This window comes from Phaseolus vulgaris, chromosome 10 (assembly GCF_051622355.1).
Source record: "Phaseolus vulgaris cultivar YP4 chromosome 10, ASM5162235v1, whole genome shotgun sequence".
Classification (NCBI taxonomy): domain Eukaryota; kingdom Viridiplantae; phylum Streptophyta; class Magnoliopsida; order Fabales; family Fabaceae; genus Phaseolus; species Phaseolus vulgaris.
Genome location: NC_143507.1, coordinates 10,080,220 through 10,102,921, shown reverse-complemented (window position 1 = coordinate 10,102,921; position 22,702 = coordinate 10,080,220). Strand labels below are relative to the sequence as shown.

Here is a 22,702-nt window from a genome sequence, read left to right as displayed (position 1 = left end):
AAATTATAATGATGAAATATCCAAAATAAAATAAATATTAATATATATATATATATATATATAAAAAGATAAAATCGAAAAGTAGATATATAAAAAAAAATCAGTTAAGAAAAATATTCTCTATATATAGATAAGAGATAAGAGTAGCCTAAGGGTTAAAATAATAAAATGAAAAATTTACTTAAAATTATAATTTTTTATTGAAAAAAATTATAATGGAGGAAATTTGTGAAGTCTGTTTTAGTTTTCTGATATTTAAAATTGAGTTATTTTGATTTCTTTTAGCTTATTTGCCACGGTCTTGAAAAATACTAACCATACTTTCAAAACAACGAAGACATAAAAAATTACTCAAAAATTAAGTTTAAAAATAAATAAAAAAAAATCATGAAAATGGATGTATGCACATTTTCATTAGCAGATATATTATAACTCCAGTTATATGAGTATTACCTGGAGATATGAAAGTTAATTATTGATTTCATTTTAAGCACTTCTTCAATTTTTTCCTGTATTTAAGGTAATTTCTTAAAATCCTAAACATGTTTTTTTTTCAATATTCCAGAAATGAAATCAATAATATTTGTTGAACATAATTTCAGGGATTATTAACCCAGGGAGAAGAAATAGCAATAAAAAGACACTGACTTTAAAATTGAAATTAACTTTCATATCTGAAATGAAACTGAATGAAGTTACTGATCTATTAACATTCATAAATAAGTACTTTGTTGTGAAGTTTTTCTTCTCATAGAGAGAAAATACCAAGACTAATTATTATGATGTATATTCTCTTTATATATTACTATAAGTATTATAATATCTATTGAAAATTATAGAAAGATTTTTATTAAAAGCAATTATCAAAATAAATTATTTTATTTTATTGTAGGTAACTTTTTTAATGTGTAAGTAGGTTTTTTTTTTATTGTGAGTAGTTATCTTAATTTAAAAAAATATTTAAAAGGTAAAACAGTAAGAAAATATGTAAAAAAAAAAAAGAGAGGCTTATCCTCTTTATATATTGTTCTAGGTATATAGAAATAAAAAACTACTAACCCTAATATAAAAAATATCTACCACCAATCCTGGTTTAAACAATGACAAAATTTTAAAAAAAATCTAGAAATGAACCTCTAATATCAACATTGAGAAGGACCCATATGTGGGACATGAGGTGGTTGAACAAAGTTTTTCTAGTAAGGGTGAGTCTGCCAAACAACATGCATGTCTTCAATAGGAATTCCTTTGGTCTCTGGGAGAAGCTTGAAGATGAATATAGTCATGAGAACGACAAAGCATGCAAAGAAAATGAAGAGTCCAAACTTCATGTGACAGAGCATGGAGGTGAAGATCTGGGCAATGGCAAAGGTGAAGATCATGTTAACAGAGACATTGATACTCTGGGCAGCTGATCGCACTTCAAGTGGAAAAATCTCACTTGGAACCAACCATCCTAGAGGACCCCAAGATCATGCAAATCCTGCCACATACATGCATATGCCACACACAACCACGATAGCATACCACTTTGGCAACACTCCCGGGTTTCCATCAAGTCCGAATTTGCATGCAATCGCCATAGTAATCACAATCTGACAGATAAACATTTGTGTACCTCCTTCTAAGAAAAGAGTGTGTCTCCCGAACTTGTCAACAGTTAGTATGGAGACAAGAGTGGCAATTGCGTTGCAACCCCCGGTGATCATGGCAGACATGAGAGCAGCATTTGCTCCAAAACCAATAGTTTTAAACAAAACAGGAGCATAAAACACTATCACATTCATGTCAGTGAGTTGTTGGAATAAGGGAATGAACACTGTAAATGTAAGTTGAGGCCTATATTGCCTCTTCAACAAAGTAGCCCAAGGGTGTTTCACTGCCTTGGAGGATTCACTGGCTGCCACAAGATCTTGAAACTCCTCCTCAATGTCACTGCTTCCTCGAATCTTAATGAGTTCCTTCTTGGCATCCTCATTCAGATCACGCTCGATCAAAGAACTTGGTGAATCTGGAAGAAAGATTGCACCGATGATGATCATGATGGCAGGGACTGCAGCGAAGCCCAAGCTATAGCGCCAACCTTCTCCGTTCTCCATTTTGGCAAATACGTAGTTGAGAACATTAGCAATGAATATGCCAATGGTGATTGCTAGTTGGAACATCATGTTAAGAGCTCCTCGAAACTTATAAGGAGCAACCTCAGACACATAGATTGGCACAGACTGATTGGCGAATCCAATTCCAAAGCCAAGTAAAATGCGACCAACAATGAGCATCCAAACATGTTGAGCGAAGGCATTTAGTCCAGCACCAGCAAGAAAGAGCACACCCCCAGAGATCATGCTGAGGCGCCTTCCGAAGACTCGAGAGACACTGGATGCAAAGATTGACGCAACAAGAGCAGCCAAATACAGAGACGATGTGAACAACGTCAATGTTTGACTGTCAAATTTGCAGTACTGGTTGTCAGAGGGCTTCATGTTGTTCTCCTTTTCATAGACTGTGGGGAAGAACTTCTTTAGAAAAGGATCCATAGAAGTCACACCACCTGCACATGTTCATGTCGTTAATAAAGAACACAAAGAGGCGTAGATGGAAAAGTTATTCCAAAAATACATATGAATACATACCCAATATGCCAAGATCGTAACCAAAGATCAAACCTCCAAATGCTGCTACCAAACATGTTATGAAGACTCTAAATGTGAGTTTTCCTGGATAATTCTTTCCTCTCGAAGACCCAGTTTCAATCAAACCTCCTGCCATTCTCAACCACTTAGTCAACACTCTACTTTTACCCAAATCAAAATCTCAAGAAATAAATACTCCAATACAATGTTACTTGTTCATTTCTATCTTCTATTTTTATCTTTTATCTCTTCCAAAATCATATACATTCTTATCTTTTCTCTCTTTATATCTCTATCTCTTCAAACAAAATATTAATAACTTTAATTGTATTATTCATTATTTATTATATAAGTAATATATAGCAATAAATTAATTATTCGATTACACATTCTTCGTAAATTTCTTAACCATGTAATAGATTGCATAATTTTATCTTTCATGTAATATTCGATTACACTTTCATTATATTTATATATTTTTTAAGAAAAAATAAAAAACCAAATAATAAGAAGGTATAACAAAACCAAATGATAAGAAAAAAATTAAAAAGGAGAGATGAAATATGTAAAAAAATGTTTTATTTCATATTTAATAATAAACTGTTTTACATCTAATAAATTGTGTTGTCCACGTGTGACAAACTACTTTATAATTATAATTTAAATTTAATATTAATATTAAAATAAGATAAAATAAAGCAATTTTCAATTAATTATAAGAATAATTAATTATTAAATAAATATTTAAAAAATAAAAATAATTGAAATATATAAAATAAAATATTAATAAAAATAAAATATGAATAAATTTGTGTAAAAAATTAATTATAATAAAAAATTCTTTTTATATATAAATATAGATATTTAATTCAAATATTCAACAAAATAACTATTATCTTTATATATTTATATAAATATTCAACATATAAAAAACAAAAGGGAAAACACAAAAAGATCAATTCCTAAATACAATCACCAAAATATTCTATAAAATCCTAAGAGAAAAAGATATTCATGTCTTAAAAGTATAATTAAGTGTTTCATCCTAAAATAAAATTAAATGAATAATATTTGAAGCAAAAGAAAAAATAAATTGTGAAGAGAAAGTTATTTCACTACCTCATTTACCTTCAACACCATTAATTGTTCAACATACTTTCTTTCTTTCTTTCTTTCAACCCAAAAATGGCTTCAAGTGGCGTTGCGGCACCAGAGTTCTACCAAAACGTCGTCGTAATGCGCCATGGCGATCGCATTGACAACTTCGAACCCATGTGGGTTTCCTCCGCCACCCGACCCTGGGATCCGCCCCTGATCCAACAGGGTCGGGTTCGAGCCTTCTCCACGGGTCGCGAGCTCCGCAAAAAGCTACCTTTCACTCTCAACCGCGTCTTCGTCTCTCCCTTTCACAGATGCGTTCAAACCGCCGCCGAAGTGGTCGCCGCCCTCTCCGCGGTGTCCGACGAAGAGGACCCCAGCAACCTCACTGGCGATGGCGTCCCCATCGATCCCTCTAAAATCAAGGTCAAAATCGTCTTTCTTTTCTTTTGCAGAATGTCAACATCAAAGTTTAATTGAAATTATAGATTTAAGGATTAATTGGTTTCTGAAATCTGAGGTGAATCCTGATTTGAGCCCTAATTTTTTTAGAAAATATATTTTAATCATTTAAATTTGAAAAAAAAAAAACCTTTTTTAGTTTAAAGGAGTAAAATATACTACTTTAAGATTAATTTTTAGTAGTAAACAGTAAATTTAAAGACTGAACTCATTTTTTACAAAAAAATTAAGAGACTAGAATAATCTCTTTTAAATTTAAGGATCAAAACTGGGTTGGCTGGTAGTACTAATAACTAAGCAGATTCTAAACTCTGCTTTGAGGCATTTATATAATGTGGTACTCGTTTTTGTAACATTTTAGTTAGTTTTTTGTGGTAATTTTGTGTTCTTTCTTGCTGAGAAAATTTTGGTATGACAACTTTGACTTTTAGCTATTCTGTGTATAAAATTAAATAATTCGAATTTAAAAGACAGTCAAATTCACAATCATGTCTTCACTCAAGAAATCAATAGTGCATGCATTGAGCTCTAATATTATCCAATCAGAACCTGCCTTGGAAAGTTACAAGAGTTTTATAATATTTATTTTAAAATCATATTAATGATTATCTATGATTTGATGCATAGAAATTAAACTTTTGCATTCTAATTGAACTTACCCAACTTTTACTCTAAAAAGAATAAAGAGGAAAGTGATTGAGCATGTTTTATATTGCGTGTGTAGTACTAATGTAGTTTACCAAGGACAAACATTAACTTCTCTTACAGTAAAACAAAATTATGTTTGAATAAATTTTCCAGTAATGATACTGCAATGCAAACAATGGTTATGCTTAATTTGTATGTTTAGGATGTTTGACTTCATGGGATAAATGCTAACATTTAAACCTTTGTCTCACTGATGAAAACTCAATGTGTATACACACACATTGTAGCAGAGGTTTAGTTTCATTTCATCTGCAGAAGTAGAATCCTATAGTTTTCTAGGTGAAAGAGTAACTGAAGTTTCATATTTTTCTTCTTTATAGAATTGTAACATGCTTTACAAATCCTGAGTAGATTCTTATATCAGCAGCTATTGAGTTTAAGAACTTCTAACCCTCTTTCCCACAACTGCAGGTCTCTGTTGAATATGGCTTGTGTGAAATGATGAGCAGAGCAGCGATCAGACTTGATGTGATTCCTAAAGATGGAAACTGGGGTTTCGATATACCGAAGCTCGAGGCCATGCTTCCGGCGGGCACAGTGGATAAGAATGTGGAAAGGGTTTATAAAAAGGTATGGAGGTTTTCATCTTCATTTTCAACTGAGAATTTTTGGCACATTTGACAGTTATATAGGTATGAATGCAAATGTCACTTGGGCTGATGAAATCTTTTTGCTTGAGGAACTTCAGTTGCCCCAGTGGGAAGAAGATCCAAACTTGCACACAAGGCCTAGATATAAGCAAATAGTGAAAGACCTTGCAGACAAATATCATACTGAGAACTTGCTGCTTGTCACACATGGTATAATATTCAATTTATTGTTCAACTTTCAACTGTAAACACACCTTTTTATGTAAATGCAATGTTTTTTTCGAGTTGTTCCCCATGTTACATTGATGTGCAAGAATGAAATTTACTGAATCTGGTAGTGGTCACTGGATGAAGAAGTTGGTATATTTTGAAGTGTGCAAGAGATTTATGCAAACTGAATTCTGATCTGATTGCATCTTTTGTAGGGGAAGGAGTTGGGGTGGCGTTTTCTTCATTCCAAAAGGAGGTTGAAGTGTATGATGTTGAGTACTGTGGATACATCCAACTCAGACGCCCAATTTTCAAGAAAGACCAATCATTCACTGCAGGAGAATTTGAAGCTATTGTGCACAATGGTCAAACTGGTATAAAATACACCCAAAAAACGTAATGGCCATCTACACGTCCGAGGCCTGATTCTCACTTACTACTGTGGCTACTTCGTGCTTGAGTCCTCCAAAGACTAAATGACTTCTTTATTCAGAATGCTTGACCTTGATTGAGTAGGAACACATAAACACCAGTATTATTCTTCACTCGATTGAATGGTAAACATAGGATGAAAAGAAAAGTAGGGCTGTACTCCTCCCATTATAATCAGAATAAGTTAATGGATACATTATATGAATTTACTGAAATTTTGGTTTATGATAGAACTCAATGGTGATGGATGATCTAACCGTCCTTCTTCCTGCAGATTATCTAATCCAGAATGTATTGTTTTCAAAAGAAAAGTTTTTGAATTATGTATCTAGAATGTGTCTTTTCAAAAATTACTTCCAGATTCTACTAATCCAAAGAAGGTTTCCAAATCATAAATTGGCTTTTGGAATATGTAATCCTGAAGGTAAATTTGTGTTATGGATTGACTAGTCTTTAACATTTTATTGGATTAAAAAATAAGTTATGGATTATCTAATTCAGAAAGTATATAACTATTTCAATTAATTTGTGTAAAAGATTATAGAATCTAGAATTTAAAAAGAACATATGTTCATAACCAAACTTTTAAATATTTTAACTTTTTTTGAGTGTTTTTGGAATTATAAGAGTTATGGTGGTGTCAATAAAATTATGTAATCCAAATAATTATTGTATTATACAATCCAGACTATAAAAAAACATTTTTCATAATTAAACTTTCAAAACATTTTAACTTTTTTATATAAGGATGTTTTTGGAATTATAAGAGTTATGGTGGATTATAAAAAAAAATATTTTTATAATAAACTTTCAAACATTTTAACTTTTTTATATAAGGGTGTTTTTGGAGTTATAAGAGTTAAGGTGGTGTCCCAATCATTTATGGAAGTGTAGGAAGAAACAACTTTATCTAAGTACACAATTCTACTTAGGAGAAAATCCTTGGTTTGTTATTATTGTTGTTGCATTGGCTTATCCTAATCGAATACATTTCCTATTGCTGTGTTGTAAATATAAAGTTTGTATTTAGGAAAGAAAGGAAGAAAATGCTTGTAAATGATATTAGTTCTTCTGTGTATGCATTTGAAAGGAATAATCCTTTCTCTTAAAAGCTATTTTCAACTTTCTTCCAATGATCAGTCAGATCTTAAAAAACTATGTTATGCTCAAAATAATTAGTTTCCTCAAAAACTGCACTCTGATGATCTTTATTTCATTAATTTTGTATGGTTCCAATTTTTAAATCTTTATTTTCTTCCAGTTCAACTGAACATATGAGGAAGCTAATGTTGGAAGCCCTGAAAAATAGGTCAAAATGTAACAACCACGTTTACATCTCCTAAAGAAGTGGTAAATCTGAAAAAGAACAGAACCTAAACTAACCTCTATTAATTCGGACTTTATTAACAGAACAGCAACTAACAACATCTTAATGTGTCAACCAACTCTTACGGATTAACAGGTCCCAAAAATGTTGGTGACTTTTCAGTGAATTTCTCCAAATTATTTACCAAAATTTATTTAAAGATAAATGATATACATGTACCCTTTTTAAGAAAAACATTTATTATACATTTGTTATCATTCTATACCTCTTATCATATCATATTTTAGAAATCTATCATTTTGTCTTTCTGTAAATCACCATTTTAACTGTGCATGAAACATTTTCCTTTATCAATATAAGACAATTTACTTTGGTTTAAGAATTTGCCTAACTATTATCTTTCTATACTTATATTAATATTTATGTGATCTTGTTTGCATAGCAAGTGAATATAATCGCAATGATGCCTTCAACAATCAATGATGAATTAATTAAGATGTAATAGCAAACTTTATCGATGCCACACATTCTTTTACAAAAAGATCATATTACTAGTAGCTATCACTTGTTTGAAGCAACTCAAGTAAAGACAACAACAATTTGGACAAATGCAATGTCTGTTTTTGGTTATCCTACGAATGACAACAGTGTCAACAATTTCAAACATCAATGTATGACCAAGTTATTTGTATGACATAATAATTAGCCTGCATTACAAGACTTAAACACAACAACACATGGAATAAACGACAATGAGCCTAGAAGTCATAGGTTAGAAGGGCTTGCAGGTGGGTCCATGAGATCAAACATGTCCATAGGGAAGTCATCGAAGAAGCTGTCACTGCTTTTGAACTTATCAATGGTATCCCTTGTCTCAATTCTGCAACTTCCTGGTGGCTCGAAGAAAGGGAACCCAATGGGGTGTTGCAGACCTATTCCAAACTCAGATACATCATCAAGAGCACAAAAGTCTTCAATGAAACATGGCTCATCGATTCTGGCCAAGACATCTTGGCTTCCCACTGGGAATGTGAGATCATTTTGGAGTTCTGGCATCTGAGGAAAGGGTATCTGTTGATTCTGCTCACTAATTTTATAGCTCTCAAAAAGGGTAAACTCTTGTTCAATGTGGATTGGGTCAGAACAAGGTAACTCACACTTGATGAGCTCTGGCAAAGACACCATTTTGATAACCTCAGAATTCTCAATCAAGGGTAGTGAGTATGACTGAGGCTTTGATGATGACTCTCCCTCTGATGATGAACTGAACTTTGGAGCCTGTACAAGTACACATATATGTTATGGACATATAAACAAAATTGCAGAAGTGAAAACAACACAGCCACATAAAACATTTTACTCATTTTTCCAGGTACATACAACAGATCCAGGGCCACAATGTCATGGTTTTTGGAGTGTTCACACCCACATCTATGACTGCCATTTAAAACCTTTGAGTGACATCAGTAAATAACAACAATAAACCATCTACAGGACAAACTAGTTCTTGAAATTTGATTTGATCTGTCACAGTTTCAGTTATGTCTTGTTTGTGGAAATCTGTAGTTTAGCATAAAGTAAAATCTTATCATCTTCACCAAAACAAAGAAAGCTTGAAATGAAACTGATGTAGCGTCTCAAATTTCAGTTCCATTTTCTTTTTTCTATTCATTAACAATGGATTCTATAGAAGAAGAAGAAAACATAATGATAGAACTACAAAAGCCTGAAAATAGAGGAACCTCTCCATCTAATTACCTCCAAAGTAGGAACATCAAGAAGGGTAGGAACTTTTGTTTTGTTTTTCTGTGATTTGGCAGTTGTTGCTGATGTGTGCAGAATCCTGGCCAACCTCTTTCGCCTACTGCTCCAGAAATTTTTCACATCATTGTCTGTTCTCCCTGCCAAGTAGGATGCAATCTTAGCCCACCTGTTCCCGAATTGTGCCTGCAACTCTATCACAACCCTCTCTTCCTCAAGTGAAAACTTGCAACCACTTTGAGAGGGCCAAGAGAGAAGACAATAATCAGATAATAAAAAGCATAAAATTATTTGCTTTGTCTTAAACTGATAAGTTTTCATCTCTTGTCATGTTATCTTTAAGGCGTGAAGTTTGGATAAAATCAACGAACTTACGGTTTTAACAGAACTTTAGCAAAAAAATGGCTTTTGAAAAACCATAAACACCATTGAAAAAAGGCAAGATTTTGAGATCAATTAAGCAAGCCCATTATTGCAAAATCATCAAACATAGGTGCATGTAACAGCCATAAACCATTGGACACAATAACATGGACCAACTTGTAGCAAAAACTTGAACTCACTGTAGGTAAGATCAAGAGACAAAACGCCAAAAAGCCAATACAAAATATGCAAACCCCATTAAAAAAAGAGTGATTTATAAGCTTAAAAACACCATTTTCATCAAACAAAAACAAGTAGAAGCAACAGCCATGGTTTTAAATTGCTTTTGTGATTGTTGTTTCCCTTATATTTTAACACAACATGACTGATACTGCCACTACAATCAGTAAGTAGAAAAACCTTTATGTTACTATTGTAAAAGCATTGTAACAGTCATACATGGTACATGCAGAGAAGGAGGAGAAAATGAAGAAACATTGTTGTCTCACTTCTTAAGGTTTGGTCGAAGCTTATTGACCCAACGAAGACGACAGGACTTGCCAGTCCTTTGAAGAAGACCCTTGGATCGAATGGAGCTCCAATCTCTGGGACCATACTTCTTCACATGGTTGAGTAGCACCTCGTCTTCTTCTGCTTTCCATGGCCCTTTCCTTATATACTCTTCTTGCTCCTTTTTCCCGTGCATTTTTCTCACATGCATCCCACAAAACTCTGAACAATCTTTTCTCTGATTTTCTACGAACTACTTTTCACACTACTACGTTAAAATTCTTTATATGTTCTGTTCTATGTTCTTTAGGATATTACGGTTATGCATGGCAGTTATTGCCTCGTTCCCACTAACTTGTCCACGTTCTCTCTCTCTCCCTCTTTTCTCTCTCTTATATATATTATTTATTTATTTGTTATTATTTCATTATTTAGTTGAGATGGGAATTTCTTTATACGTTTTGATGATATTTTTGTAAAAAAATAATTTTTCATTATACCCTTTTAAGGATAGTTTTATTATACTTGAATAACGTAAAATGAGTGGTAAGTAGAACTATATTTTTTGCATTATTATTAAAAGAAAAAAATGAGGGTTTGAGAAGGAAATTAAAATTTGAGAATAATGTATAAATAAAATAATTTAAAAAAAATTAGAGATCAGAAAATTGTTATAACCTACTTATTCTTTTCAAAAAACTTTGGACACCCTATTCTAATTAAGAAAATTTAGGCCCTTAGTCTCTAATATTTTAAAATAAAGACACAATCTTAATAAAAGAGTGATGCAAATTTATGGACTTTTTAAAATATGAAGACTTTCAATAATTGGAAACGTGTCCCAATAATTACACAACTCTTAAAATGTTTTTCTCTTACTCAAGTTATTATTATTGTTGTTAATTTTAACTAAAATAAATTTAATGGCAAAACTAATTAATTTTTTTATTTTAAATTTAAATCATTGCTGTTTTCTTCCTATTAAATTTAAACACAATATATGTTTAAAATATTAGTAGTATATCATTTAAAATTAATGTAGGGAGCGAAATATTGCATTAATTTTAATTGGAAAATGATAATATTAACTTTAATAATAACTAGCGGCTACTGTGTATGTGTTTTTTTATTTTTTATTTTATTTATATATAATTATATTTAATATTAAAATTGAATAATAAATATTATTATTCACACACTTATATTATATTATCAATATAAATTTAAGTTTATTTTAATAAATACGAACATGTAAGAAGACACATAAATTACCAAAACATAGCTAACATAATAGTAATACATTGTAAATTTATCAATTATTCAATTTAGTTTTATTTTTATTGAATATAAATTTTAATCAAATTAAATAAAATTTTAAAATGCATTTTATCACCAATAAAAATAAAATCATAGTATGGAGCATTAATAACATTTTTGTTAACTGCATTTTTTATTGATTGAGTCAAATGTCAACTAGATGTCAATCTCATTTTTGAAACCATATTTGTCATATGAATAGTATTGTTTCTCCTTTCTCTATAAGTTTTTTTTCGTGTATTTATTTCTCTTTACTATTTCCAACATTTAGTCTTCAAATTTGTTTTTGTTATGTAATCTATTAAAATTTGGAAAAATAATAAATATTAACAAAATATTTAAAAAATTAAATATTTATATTTACTTTTAATTAGACAATTTTAAAATTGTAAATAATTTTTAAAAAATAAAATTATATAATTTTTTAATACTATTTTTTATAAAACTAATTAAAGTAAAGAAAAGTAACTTAATAAATAATAAGATAAACATAAAAGGGTATTGATATATTAGTTTCAAGTAAATTTCATATTTGTTAACCATATTAATTTATCTGCAAAGGAACTTATGTGATATTTCTTTATTATAAAATTTAAGAAAAAAAAAATATCGAAGAAATTGATCCATTTTAAATGCAAATGATAACATTATAAAAGATTTTTTTTTAACTGATTTCATAAGACTGTTCTTGTCTTTAAAAACTCACATATTACAATACAATAAAAATTGAAAATTTATAACTATTAATAAAACAATAAAACATGAAAAACATACTATCAATTTATTTCTAATTTTTATTCCTCTCTCCAGTTTTCTTTTTTTTTCTTATTAATTTTATTATATTTTTTATGATATATTAGTTTTTCACAAAATGTGTGAAGTATGGTAAAAAAAAAGAATGTGGAGAGTAGGTACGTGGGAAGGAAAGAAAGAGAAAGTGGGAAGTAGGTAAGTGGTTTATATGCAGTAGAGAATCATAAAAACTGTTTTTTAAATAAATTTTAAAATTGCTACAATAGTGGAGAGTAATTAGGAATAATAAATGTAGTGCACCTCTCAAACATATTTCAAATTTAATATTAACTATTTTTTTAGTTTTAAATTTAAGTAATTATAAAATGACAAAATAACCAAAATAAAATAATAAAATAAAATATTCATATAAAGATAAAATAGAAAAATAAATTTATACCACCAAAAATAGTTATAATGGGGAATCCCCTCTATATATAGGTATAGATAAGCAAAATAAATTGATAAAATAAAATATGAAGTAAGGATAAAATAGGAAAAGAATTTAGAGAATATCTTGAATTTTGTATTTAATAGAAAATGATATCACTTTAAAATTCACTAAGGTTGTTCTTGTCTTTAAAAACTCATATATTACAACACAATAAAAATTGAAAATTTATAACTATTAATAAAACATGAAAAGCATACTATCAATTTATTCCTAATTTTTATTCCTCTCTCGAGTTTTCTCTTTTTTTCTTATTAATTTTATTATATTTTTTTTATGATATATTAGTTTTCCACAAAAATGTGTGAAGTATGGTAAAAAAAAGAATGTGGAGAGTAGGTACGTGGGAAGGAAAGAGAGAGAAAGTGGGAAGTAGGTAAGTGATTTATATGTAGTAAAAAATCATAAAAACTATTTTTTAAATAAATTTTAAAATTGCTACAATAGTGGAGAGTAATCTATACCTGATTTCCTTTTTAACTGCTCTCACTTCTTGGGTTAACCTCAAGGATTCCCTTTTAACTGTTAACTCCTTATTTTAAGTCACTAACACCCAACATTCTCAGAAGAAATTATTACTTTTACTTTTGGAGAATAAGAAGAAGGCGAAAGAAAGAGAAGTATTCTTCTATATGTTCCTTCTTTTTGTTAGTATGTTTCCTCTTAACGGAGAGTGAGGAAGACGAAGAATGGTTCCGATGGAGTTATTGGAAAGAATACTTAACATATGTAATTTAGAGGTACCATCACTGAGTCATACACCTAATTGAAAGGGAGGCAAGCGCAACTCCGTGACCAGATCATTGGTGCACGCTACTCCTCTCCAATCGGTGCACGTTACTGCCGCTTACTAATGCCATAACAATTCCCCTTTCTTTTTTTTTTTTGTTTCGGTTCGTTCTTTTATAATATTTTATTATTTACATCTTTGTCTCCTCTTTCCTTTCTATCTTTTTTTTTTTCAGTTCGTTCTTCTATAATAATGTTCTTCTATACTAATGTTCTTTTATAATAATTTATTATTTACGTCTCTCTCCTTTTCCGTAACTATACCAACCTTTTTTAAAAATACCATTATCTTTGAGTTGATTTGAGTTCTAATGGGATCTTTCATTTTTTAAATTATTTTTGTTCAATATTTCTGTAATATAAAAATGTGTATATTTAATTGTTGTGTAATAACAGAAACGGTTAGTAGATTTTAATTTTTTTAAAACAAAAAAAATTTAACAAAATAAAATAAAATCAATAGATACAAGTTTATTATTTTTTTTTAATTTTTTTTATTCGCGGTTAGTTTGGGATTTTATAGAAAAAGGGTTCTAATTATTAATTTTTTAATTTTTCCATAATTATACCATCCTTTTTAACACTACCTTAATAATTAGCACCCTTTTTCTGTAAAATCACAAACTAACAGCGAATAAAAAAAATTAAAAAAACAAATAATACACTTGTATCTATTGATTTTATTTTATTTTGTTAAATTCTTTTTGTTTTGAAAAAATTAAAATCTACTAACCGTTTCTGTTATTACACAACAATTAAATATACACATTTTTATATTACAGAAATATTGAACAAAAACAATTTAAAAAATGAATGATCCTGTTAGAACTCAAATCAACTCAAAGATAATGGTATTTTTTAAAAAAGTTGGTATAGTTATGGAAAAGGAGAGAGACGTAAATAATAAATTATTATGAAAGAACGAACAAAAAAAGTTAAAAAGGAAAGAGGAGAGAGACTAAATAATAAATTATTATAGAAGAACCAATAGAAAGAAAAAAAAAAGATAGAAAAGGATAAGAAGAGAGAGACGTAAATAATAAATTATTATAGAAGAACAAACCAAAAAAAAAGATAGAAAGGGAAGAGGAGACAAAGATGTAAATAATAAATTATTATAAAAGAACGAACCGAAACAAAAAAAAAAATAGAAAGGGGAGTTGTTATGGCATTAGTAAGCGGCAGTAGCGTGCACCGATTGGAGAGGAGTAGCGTGCACCAATGATCGAGTCACGGAGTTGTGCCTGTCTCCCTTTCAATTAGGTGTCTGACTAAGTGATGGTACCTCTTAATTGCATATGTTAAGCCTTCTTTCCAATAACTCCATCGGAACCATTCTGAGAAGGTTGGGTGTTAGTGACTTAAAATAAGGAGTCAAAGGGGGAGCACTATTAAAGGACTTAAAATAAGGAGTTAACAGTTAAAGGGGAATCGTGGAGGTTAACCCAAGAAGTGGGGAGTTAAAATATTTATGAAAGAAGTTAAAAAGAAGATGTTACATTTCAAAATTGTTGCCACTACTTTGTCCACTACTCATGTTTCTTAATATTTGTTTCTCTCTCATAATTTTAAAATAAATCATATATTTCAATTCAAAACCGATAATCTATTTCAAATATTTTTAAAAAGTAGAAAATGACGCAATAACCAAAATAATGAAATAAAACCAAATATTAATCTAAGGATAAAATAGGAAAAAAATTTAGAACAGTTAAAGAGGAAATCTCCTTTATATATAGGTATAGATATAGATATAAGTATAGATAAACAAAATAAATTAATAAAATAAAATATGAAATAAGGATAAAATAGGAAAAGAATTTAGACAATATCTTGAATTTTGTATTTAATAGAAAAGGGATCACTTTAAAATTCACTCTCCTGCTAGTTAAATGACAACAAATAAAATAAAATTTTAAAATTAAAAAACTATTTTATTAACTTCTGAAATTATAAAATGTCCAAAAACCAAAATAAATTAATAAAATAAAATATGAAGCAAGGATGAAATAGGAAAAGAATTTAGAGAATATCTTGAATTTTTTATTTAATAGAAAAAGAGATAACTTTTTGAAACAGTAAACTAACGTATCAATCTATCCACTCTCTTGTCAGACAACAAATAAAATAAAATTTTAAAATTCAAAAACTGTTTTATTAACTTCTGAAATAATAATCAAAATAATTATATTTTTTTATCAATGTGATTCTTAATTAGTAAAGAAATTGAAGTTATTGATTTATAAAATAAATCAAACATCTCTATTGAAAAAAAAATGTATACATTAAAGAAATAGGAAAAGCAAAATAAGAAGCAATACACGGTTTCAGAATCTCAAAATTAGGGTTTTTGAAGCATTGAGGAGACGAAAGACATGGTGAAGTGACGATGATGAAATATGAAGAGGAACAACAATACACAATTTTAGAATCTCAAAATTAGGATTTTGGAGGCATTGAGGAGACGGAACGATGGTAGTGGCAGCCAAGGGAGACTGTGTGCAATTGCATTTAGATGTCGGAAGGGTCACTCACTTTGCTTTTTTACTCATTGTTAGGGTTTTGGTTCTTCCTCTTGTGCTTGAGAAATATGAAAGAAAATGCGAACGAATTGAATTTGTTGAATTTGCGGGTTCTCTATAGAAAGAACATGATGTTTTTATATTCTTTCTCTCTCACAGTTTTCTTACATATCACTTTTTTGCCTAAAAAAAGTAACCAAAATAAATTAATAAAATAAAATATTAAACAAGGATAAAATACACAAACAATTTAGAATAATTAAAGTGGAGAATCCCCTTTATATATAGGTATAGATAAATAGTAAAGTAAAAAAAAAATATTAGTTAAATTTTTTAATTAAAAACCGTTTATATAATATCATTCTTTGCTTTTGCATTTAATAAATCTTAAATTAAATAAATTTTCGCCTCTTGAACTTGTGCCAAATGTTATGTGATTCCTCAAATTTAAAGTGATACTTTTAATCTTCTAATTTGAAAATAACACGTTTAATATATGATAAAATAATTATTTCATTATATTGTATTTTTTTATTGGTAATTTTTGTGTTAATTTAGTTTCTTTTTTTTATTTTAATAGAAGAGTGGGTTAGGAAACATAAGCATAAGATTTATATCTCTAAAATGTATTGGATATTATAATTATCTAATAATTATTGTAACATCTAATAATATATAAATTTATTATTATTATTATTATTATTATTATTATATATATAAGTAAATAATATTTTTTAAACATTATAATTGAAATTATACTATTAATTAAAATATTAAATGAATACATTATTATTGAAATAGTGTCTTTTCTTATTGGTGTTTTTACTTAGATAAATACTTATAACATTATGTATTTTGTATTACATATACACACTTAAAACATTGCCATCTTTTCACTATATGCACATTTAAAATATTGGGAGTCTTCAGCCACATTCATACACTTACAGCATTGTACTTCTTTTGTTAGAGGCACACATTTAAAACATTAATTACATCTTCTTATAGATAAACACATTTAGAATATTGGGATATTCTTTCACATGCATTCTTTAGAACATTGCAATCTTTCCTTAATGCACATGCACAATTAAAACATATGTGCACACTTAATCATTGCAATTATTCCCATCCAAACAAACAATTAAAACATTAAATTTCTTCATAAATGTAACAATATTACATTCATTAAATTAAAATTGATATAATAATTAATTTTTAGCTTATAGCTTAATAGAAAATATAAATACAAATACAGTCCGTGTTTCCATTATTATCATAGTAATAATTATTATTATTATTACTATTTTTGTTATTTTTTTTTCCAAATTTTTCTCACTCAATAAATAAAATATTTTTCAAACACTTTATTTGAGGATACAAATGAATTTTTTTAACTATCTATTGAAACAAATTAGTCTTTACTTTTAACTTTTATGGTCTTCTTTTCTTAACTTAGAAGTATTTGTGTATTTTTTTACATTTATACATTACAACAATATATATGTGTTTATATGTATGTACACATTCAACATTTTTGTTTATATATGCACACATAATTAGAACATTGTCTTTCTTCTCATACATTAACATACTTATGGCATTACATGTATTCTTCCACATATACACTTATAATATTACATGTTTTCTCACACATTAACATCTTAAGTCATTACATGTCTTCTCACATATATACACTTAAAACGTGTCTTTCACACATACATACACCTAGAATATTGAATGAATTCCCTTACATGCACACATTTAAAACCTTGTGTCTTGTCACACATATACTTAATGACATTATGCATCTTTTCAAAGAGACACACATAAAACATTATGTGTTTTTTCATACACATACAATTAGAGTATTATGTGTCCTGTCTCACATATTCACATACTAGGGACATTACATTTTTTTTTACACAAACAGTTACTTAGAACATTGTGTGTCTTCTCTTCTCAAACATGCATACATTTAGATTAGAGCTTATTCTCATACAGTATACACTTACAACATTGTATGTCTTTTTAAATATGCATAAGTTTAGAATATTGAGCTTTTTCACATACATGTATATTAGGTATGACCATGCGGGGTGGGTTCTACAAGCTAACCCACGACTCGTTAGGAAAAAAAAACGTGAGGCGTATTGCTTATTTCAACTCGTTGGCTCACTTAAGTTTGTCCCACATAACTAACAGTCCGCGTGGACCAAGTGCGAGCTCGTCCTGCATAACCCATAGTTTGTATATCTTAAAAATCTAGAAATTTCTTTCTATACCCCCATAATCTCTTTCTACATCCTCATATTTTTAAAATTTCTAAAATTATTCATTTCAAATTCTACAATTTGGAATATAAATTTGTATTCTGAATTGTGCAATATAGAAAACACAAATTTTAACTTCCAAAGGATAATTTGAGTATTTTTTGGAGTATAGGGTGCAAAAAGAAAAACATGGAGTTGTAGGAAGAAACTTCCCTTAATCCCTGATTCATAACACGTTCATGAAATTCAATAATAATATTTTTGTCTTTCTAAAATACATATATTGTTTAGGTTTTAATACTTACATTACTAAGATCTAGTCTTTTTTAAAATAAAATTAAAATATAGTATTATATTAATATTTAGCAACCACGTGTCTAGATGTATTACTTTAAAAAATTATATATATTTAATAAATTATTTTATTAATCAATTTATTAACACCATTAAAATTCAAATTTTATAAAAAAATCATAACATCATAATAATATTTTTAAGTCTAATTTATCTAAAAAAATATAAAATTAATTTAATAAACAAAACATAAATTTCTATTTTATTAATTACTCACAAACACAAACTAGTTCTTATATGTAACAAACCAATAAAATCAATTTACGTTTCTTACACAAAACCGATTAATTCAACCCACATTATGGACTAAATACGAAAGGACCAATAGTAACCATATGAGCAAAGTAACCCATCAACACGCATTATCATCCATGACATAAATGCTTAAAGCATTTTGTCTTATCACACATGCACACACATGTAAGAGACTACTCGTGTCTTCTCGTACGTATAGATTCTGTGTATTCTCGCACACATACATTTATTAGAAACCTGCATATATTTTAATGCGCATGTAATTAAAATATATATTAAAACACTGTGTCCTTTTTCATATACCCATTAACTTAAAATTAATGTAAAAATTATAACCTTATATAAAATAAAACACAATCATATTGAAGTTTTCATTTGAATCAATAATAATTTTGATTTTCCATCATCTCCTTGCACCCACATAAACAAAAGGAACTTTTCAAACATCTTATGTCAGAAATTATCGGCTATAGAAGATTCAAATTCCTTCTGCATAGTCAAAATAATCACATAAGCAAATGATATTAATAGAAGATTTAAGCCTAGTTGTTTTCTATTTTTGTTATACAAATTAAAAAAAATTCCAAAGTATTTAACTTTTTCTTACCCATTTGTTCCAATTGCCCCTTGAAGTCATATAAAATTAACCCAAAATGTTCGGTCCGTGAATGCATATTAGTCATATCCTTCCAAATTCCAAAGCCTAACCCACAGTTTCATCCCACAAACCCTTTGATTACTGTGAGCCCAGCTAAGCCAATCTGACCCTATAAATTTGCAATTGAACTTTCACACTGCTTAGTGGCCACACACCAATTTCACACAGATCTACCCATGTCACTGGATCTGTCACCTTCTTAGACATTGGTGTTATCACCACCAATTGTACCAATCAAAATCCAAATCTGCTCTCATTTTTTCATCACTTTCAATCATCAATTCACACACACAGCAGCCATGGAAATTGATAGCAGGTTTTTGAGCACTGGGCTCCTCCTAGTTGCCACAATTATTGTGGCAAAACTCATTTCAGCCTTCATAGTGCCCAAATCCAGGAAGAGGGTGCCCCCATTTGTGAAGGGGTGGCCCTTGATTGGAGGGCTTGTCCGTTTCCTGAAAGGTCCAATCTTTATGCTCCGTGAGGAGTACCCTAAGCTTGGGAGTGTCTTCACCCTCAAACTCTTCCACAAGAACATCACTTTCCTCATTGGCCCTGAGGTCTCTGCACACTTCTTCAAGGCTCCGGAGACTGATCTCAGCCAGCAAGAGGTGTACCAGTTCAATGTGCCAACTTTTGGACCTGGGGTGGTCTTTGATGTTGACTACTCCGTGAGACAGGAGCAATTCAGGTTCTTCACTGAGGCTCTTAGGGTCAACAAGCTCAAGAGCTATGTCAATCAGATGGTTTCAGAAGCAGAGGTATGCGTGGTTGGTGGTATGCTTGTTGGTGCTTGTTTGGTCCTTTTCTTGTTGTTGTTTTTGTTGTTGCTGTTGGTGATTGATCTAATATGTTGGTTTCTCACGTTGATGTGTAATCGTTCTCTGTTGGTCTTCAATTTAATCATTGCAAACAGGAATCTGTTGAGCTATTTTATTTTGGATTAAAATTGGACAATCTTAGGTTTTTTTATTTTTGCCCTTAATTTTCAAATCCCCACTTTTCAAAACCTCCACTCTTCCTCCATGTTTTCTGTAGATGCCCAAGCTTTCATCCCTCTGTCTAATATGCAAAAATTCGACACCTGAAGAGCTAGATTGATTTTGGGTGTTTACAAAATACAAAGACGAAAAATGATGTTTTTTTAGTTAGGAATAAAAGCCCAAAATTGTCAATTTTACAGGGATGATGAACACCATTAACCCTTTTGTTTTCTTTGATTTTTATGGGGGTGTAATGATGGATTGGGGGACTGGGAGCATTTTGTCATGCCCTTACAAATTTGCCACTTGTGAAGCTCATATACGCTTAGTTACATTGCTTTTGTTATTGCCTTTTGTGCTTTAATTGACTATTACATGTTTGGGCGTTCAATTCTACGATTCGGTGGTCAATGGCAACACCTGTCATGATCTGTGTATTCTGCATGGCGTTGCCTATTCCAACTTTTATGCAACAGCAACTAACTGAACATTATTATCCAACTCCATGGATCTGAGACAAGGTGGTTTTGGAATAGAGTGAAAAGAGTGGCATTATAAATCTTTTACAAGAATATGTAGTAAAATTAACAATTTCGTTATTTATAACAAAATGTGCATACTTTTTTTTTTCTTCACGAGAATATGCCATTTAATTGTCAACAAAGTTTCATTTTGCTACTTGAGTTCATTCTGATATTAAGCTGGAGAAGTTCTTCAAACTTGATAGTTTTCTTTCATAATGTCGTTAATATTAAACTTTACCTTGTAATTTTTCTTGGCTGTATAACAATTGGATATTGAAGCCTGTTGTATCCCAAACCAAACTCAATTTGCAGGACTATTTCTCAAAGTGGGGACCAAGTGGTGAGGTTGATTTGAAGTATGAGCTTGAGCATCTTATCATCTTGACAGCGAGTAGATGTCTCTTGGGGCGTGAAGTTCGGGACAAGCTCTTTGATGATGTCTCTGCATTGTTCCATGATCTTGATAATGGGATGCTTCCAATCAGTGTGCTCTTCCCATACCTGCCTATCCCAGCTCACAAGCGCCGTGATCAGGCACGCAAGAAGCTAGCTGAAATCTTTGCAACCATCATATCTTCTCGCAAGAGTGCCAGCAAATCAGAAGATGACATGCTGCAGTGCTTCATCGACTCAAAATACAAAGATGGTCGCCCAACAACTGAAGCTGAAGTGACTGGACTCCTCATTGCTGCTCTTTTTGCGGGTCAACACACAAGTTCAATTACCTCCACTTGGACTGGTGCATATCTGCTATGTAACAACCAGTACCTTTCAGCTGTGCAGGAGGAGCAGAAGCAGTTGATGGAAAAGCATGGGGACAGAGTTGATCACGATGTTTTGGCTGAAATGGATGTGTTGTATAGGTGCATCAAAGAAGCCTTGAGACTCCACCCTCCTCTGATCATGCTGCTGAGAAGTTCACACAGTGATTTTAGTGTCACAACCCGAGAGGGGAAAGAGTATGACATTCCCAAAGGTCATATAATTGCTACATCACCTGCTTTTGCTAACAGGCTAGATCACATTTTCAAGGACCCTGAAAAGTATGATCCCGATAGATTTTCTCTGGGGAGGGAAGAGGACAAGGTGGCTGGTGCATTCTCATACATTTCGTTTGGAGGGGGTAGACATGGATGCCTTGGGGAGCCATTTGCATATCTGCAGATTAAAGCAATATGGACTCATCTGCTGAGGAATTTTGAACTGGAGCTGGTGTCACCTTTTCCTGAGATCGACTGGAATGCCATGGTTGTGGGAGTGAAGGGAAAAGTGATGGTCCGATATAAACGGAAGGCGCTTTCAGTTAATCAATAGGACTAATGTTTCATTTTCATGCATGATTTCATTGTAAGCAGCTATTGTTAGTCTTTCCTGGTTCAGCTTCTGTCCAAGTTCATTGTTGATGTCTAGAATCTTTGATTTTGATCTTATTTTGTAATTTCGATAAGTGATTTTAACTTGTTTTGGTTTGTGTACTGGAGGCTATAGTAGTTACTTGGGTTCAAGTGAAATGGTTTAAGTAAAATCCTGCATGGGATATTTTGGGGCTGTATGAAGTATTCTGATCATAACTTCCTCAGTTTATGAAATTTGATCAAACTGGATCCATTTAAAACCTGGGGAATCTTTCTCCCTCTAAACAATTTTGACTAATATGTTCTTACTTAGAGGGTGTATCAGTTCATAACAA

The 22,702-nt window shown here is 30.5% G+C and overlaps 4 protein-coding genes across 4 annotated transcripts; 2 read left to right on the top strand and 2 right to left on the bottom strand.

The window, feature by feature from the left end:
- Window positions 1-1,140: 1,140 nt before the first annotated feature.
- Window positions 1,141-2,769, bottom strand: LOC137818909 (sugar carrier protein C-like). Its single transcript, XM_090296552.1, has 3 exons — window positions 2,634-2,769; window positions 1,593-2,551; window positions 1,141-1,540 (listed from the first exon to the last, which is right to left on the bottom strand). The coding sequence occupies exons 1-3, from the start codon at window positions 2,767-2,769 to the stop codon at window positions 1,457-1,459; spliced, it is 1,179 nt and encodes a 392-aa protein (XP_090152678.1). The 3' UTR covers window positions 1,141-1,456.
- A 922-nt stretch (window positions 2,770-3,691) lies between these two features.
- LOC137819091 (uncharacterized) lies at window positions 3,692-6,358 on the top strand. Its single transcript, XM_068622832.2, has 4 exons — window positions 3,692-4,157; window positions 5,313-5,471; window positions 5,590-5,701; window positions 5,917-6,358. The coding sequence occupies exons 1-4, from the start codon at window positions 3,819-3,821 to the stop codon at window positions 6,099-6,101; spliced, it is 795 nt and encodes a 264-aa protein (XP_068478933.1). The 5' UTR covers window positions 3,692-3,818; the 3' UTR covers window positions 6,102-6,358.
- Window positions 6,359-8,192: 1,834 nt separating this feature from the next.
- DUO1 (myb-like HTH transcriptional regulator family protein) lies at window positions 8,193-10,290 on the bottom strand. The gene is made up of 3 exons (XM_068623265.2): window positions 10,094-10,290; window positions 9,219-9,456; window positions 8,193-8,738 (listed from the first exon to the last, which is right to left on the bottom strand). Exons 1-3 carry the CDS (start codon window positions 10,288-10,290, stop codon window positions 8,226-8,228), a joined length of 948 nt encoding a protein of 315 aa, XP_068479366.1. The 3' UTR covers window positions 8,193-8,225.
- An 8,970-nt stretch (window positions 10,291-19,260) lies between these two features.
- On the top strand, window positions 19,261-22,564 carry CYP51G1 (CYTOCHROME P450 51G1). The gene is made up of 2 exons (XM_068614868.2): window positions 19,261-20,266; window positions 21,325-22,564. The coding sequence occupies exons 1-2, from the start codon at window positions 19,805-19,807 to the stop codon at window positions 22,324-22,326; spliced, it is 1,464 nt and encodes a 487-aa protein (XP_068470969.1). The 5' UTR covers window positions 19,261-19,804; the 3' UTR covers window positions 22,327-22,564.
- The last annotated feature ends 138 nt before the right edge of the window (window positions 22,565-22,702 follow it).

Coding starts and splice junctions, on each gene's coding strand:
- LOC137818909 (XM_090296552.1), bottom strand. CDS start 2,769: ATGGCAGGAGGTTTGATTGAAACTGGGTCTTCGAGAGGAAAGAATTAT. Junction 2,552..2,633: donor TTACGATCTTGGCATATTGG/GTATGTATTCAT, acceptor GAACATGTGCAG/GTGGTGTGACTTCTATGGAT. Junction 1,541..1,592: donor AAATGTTTATCTGTCAGATT/GTGATTACTATG, acceptor GAAACCCGGGAG/TGTTGCCAAAGTGGTATGCT.
- LOC137819091 (XM_068622832.2), top strand. CDS start 3,819: ATGGCTTCAAGTGGCGTTGCGGCACCAGAGTTCTACCAAAACGTCGTC. Junction 4,158..5,312: donor TCGATCCCTCTAAAATCAAG/GTCAAAATCGTC, acceptor CCACAACTGCAG/GTCTCTGTTGAATATGGCTT. Junction 5,472..5,589: donor TGGAAAGGGTTTATAAAAAG/GTATGGAGGTTT, acceptor GAGGAACTTCAG/TTGCCCCAGTGGGAAGAAGA.
- DUO1 (XM_068623265.2), bottom strand. CDS start 10,290: ATGCACGGGAAAAAGGAGCAAGAAGAGTATATAAGGAAAGGGCCATGG. Junction 9,457..10,093: donor CTTCGACCAAACCTTAAGAA/GTGAGACAACAA, acceptor GCCCTCTCAAAG/TGGTTGCAAGTTTTCACTTG. Junction 8,739..9,218: donor TTGATGTTCCTACTTTGGAG/GTAATTAGATGG, acceptor GTACTTGTACAG/GCTCCAAAGTTCAGTTCATC.
- CYP51G1 (XM_068614868.2), top strand. CDS start 19,805: ATGGAAATTGATAGCAGGTTTTTGAGCACTGGGCTCCTCCTAGTTGCC. Junction 20,267..21,324: donor AGATGGTTTCAGAAGCAGAG/GTATGCGTGGTT, acceptor CTCAATTTGCAG/GACTATTTCTCAAAGTGGGG.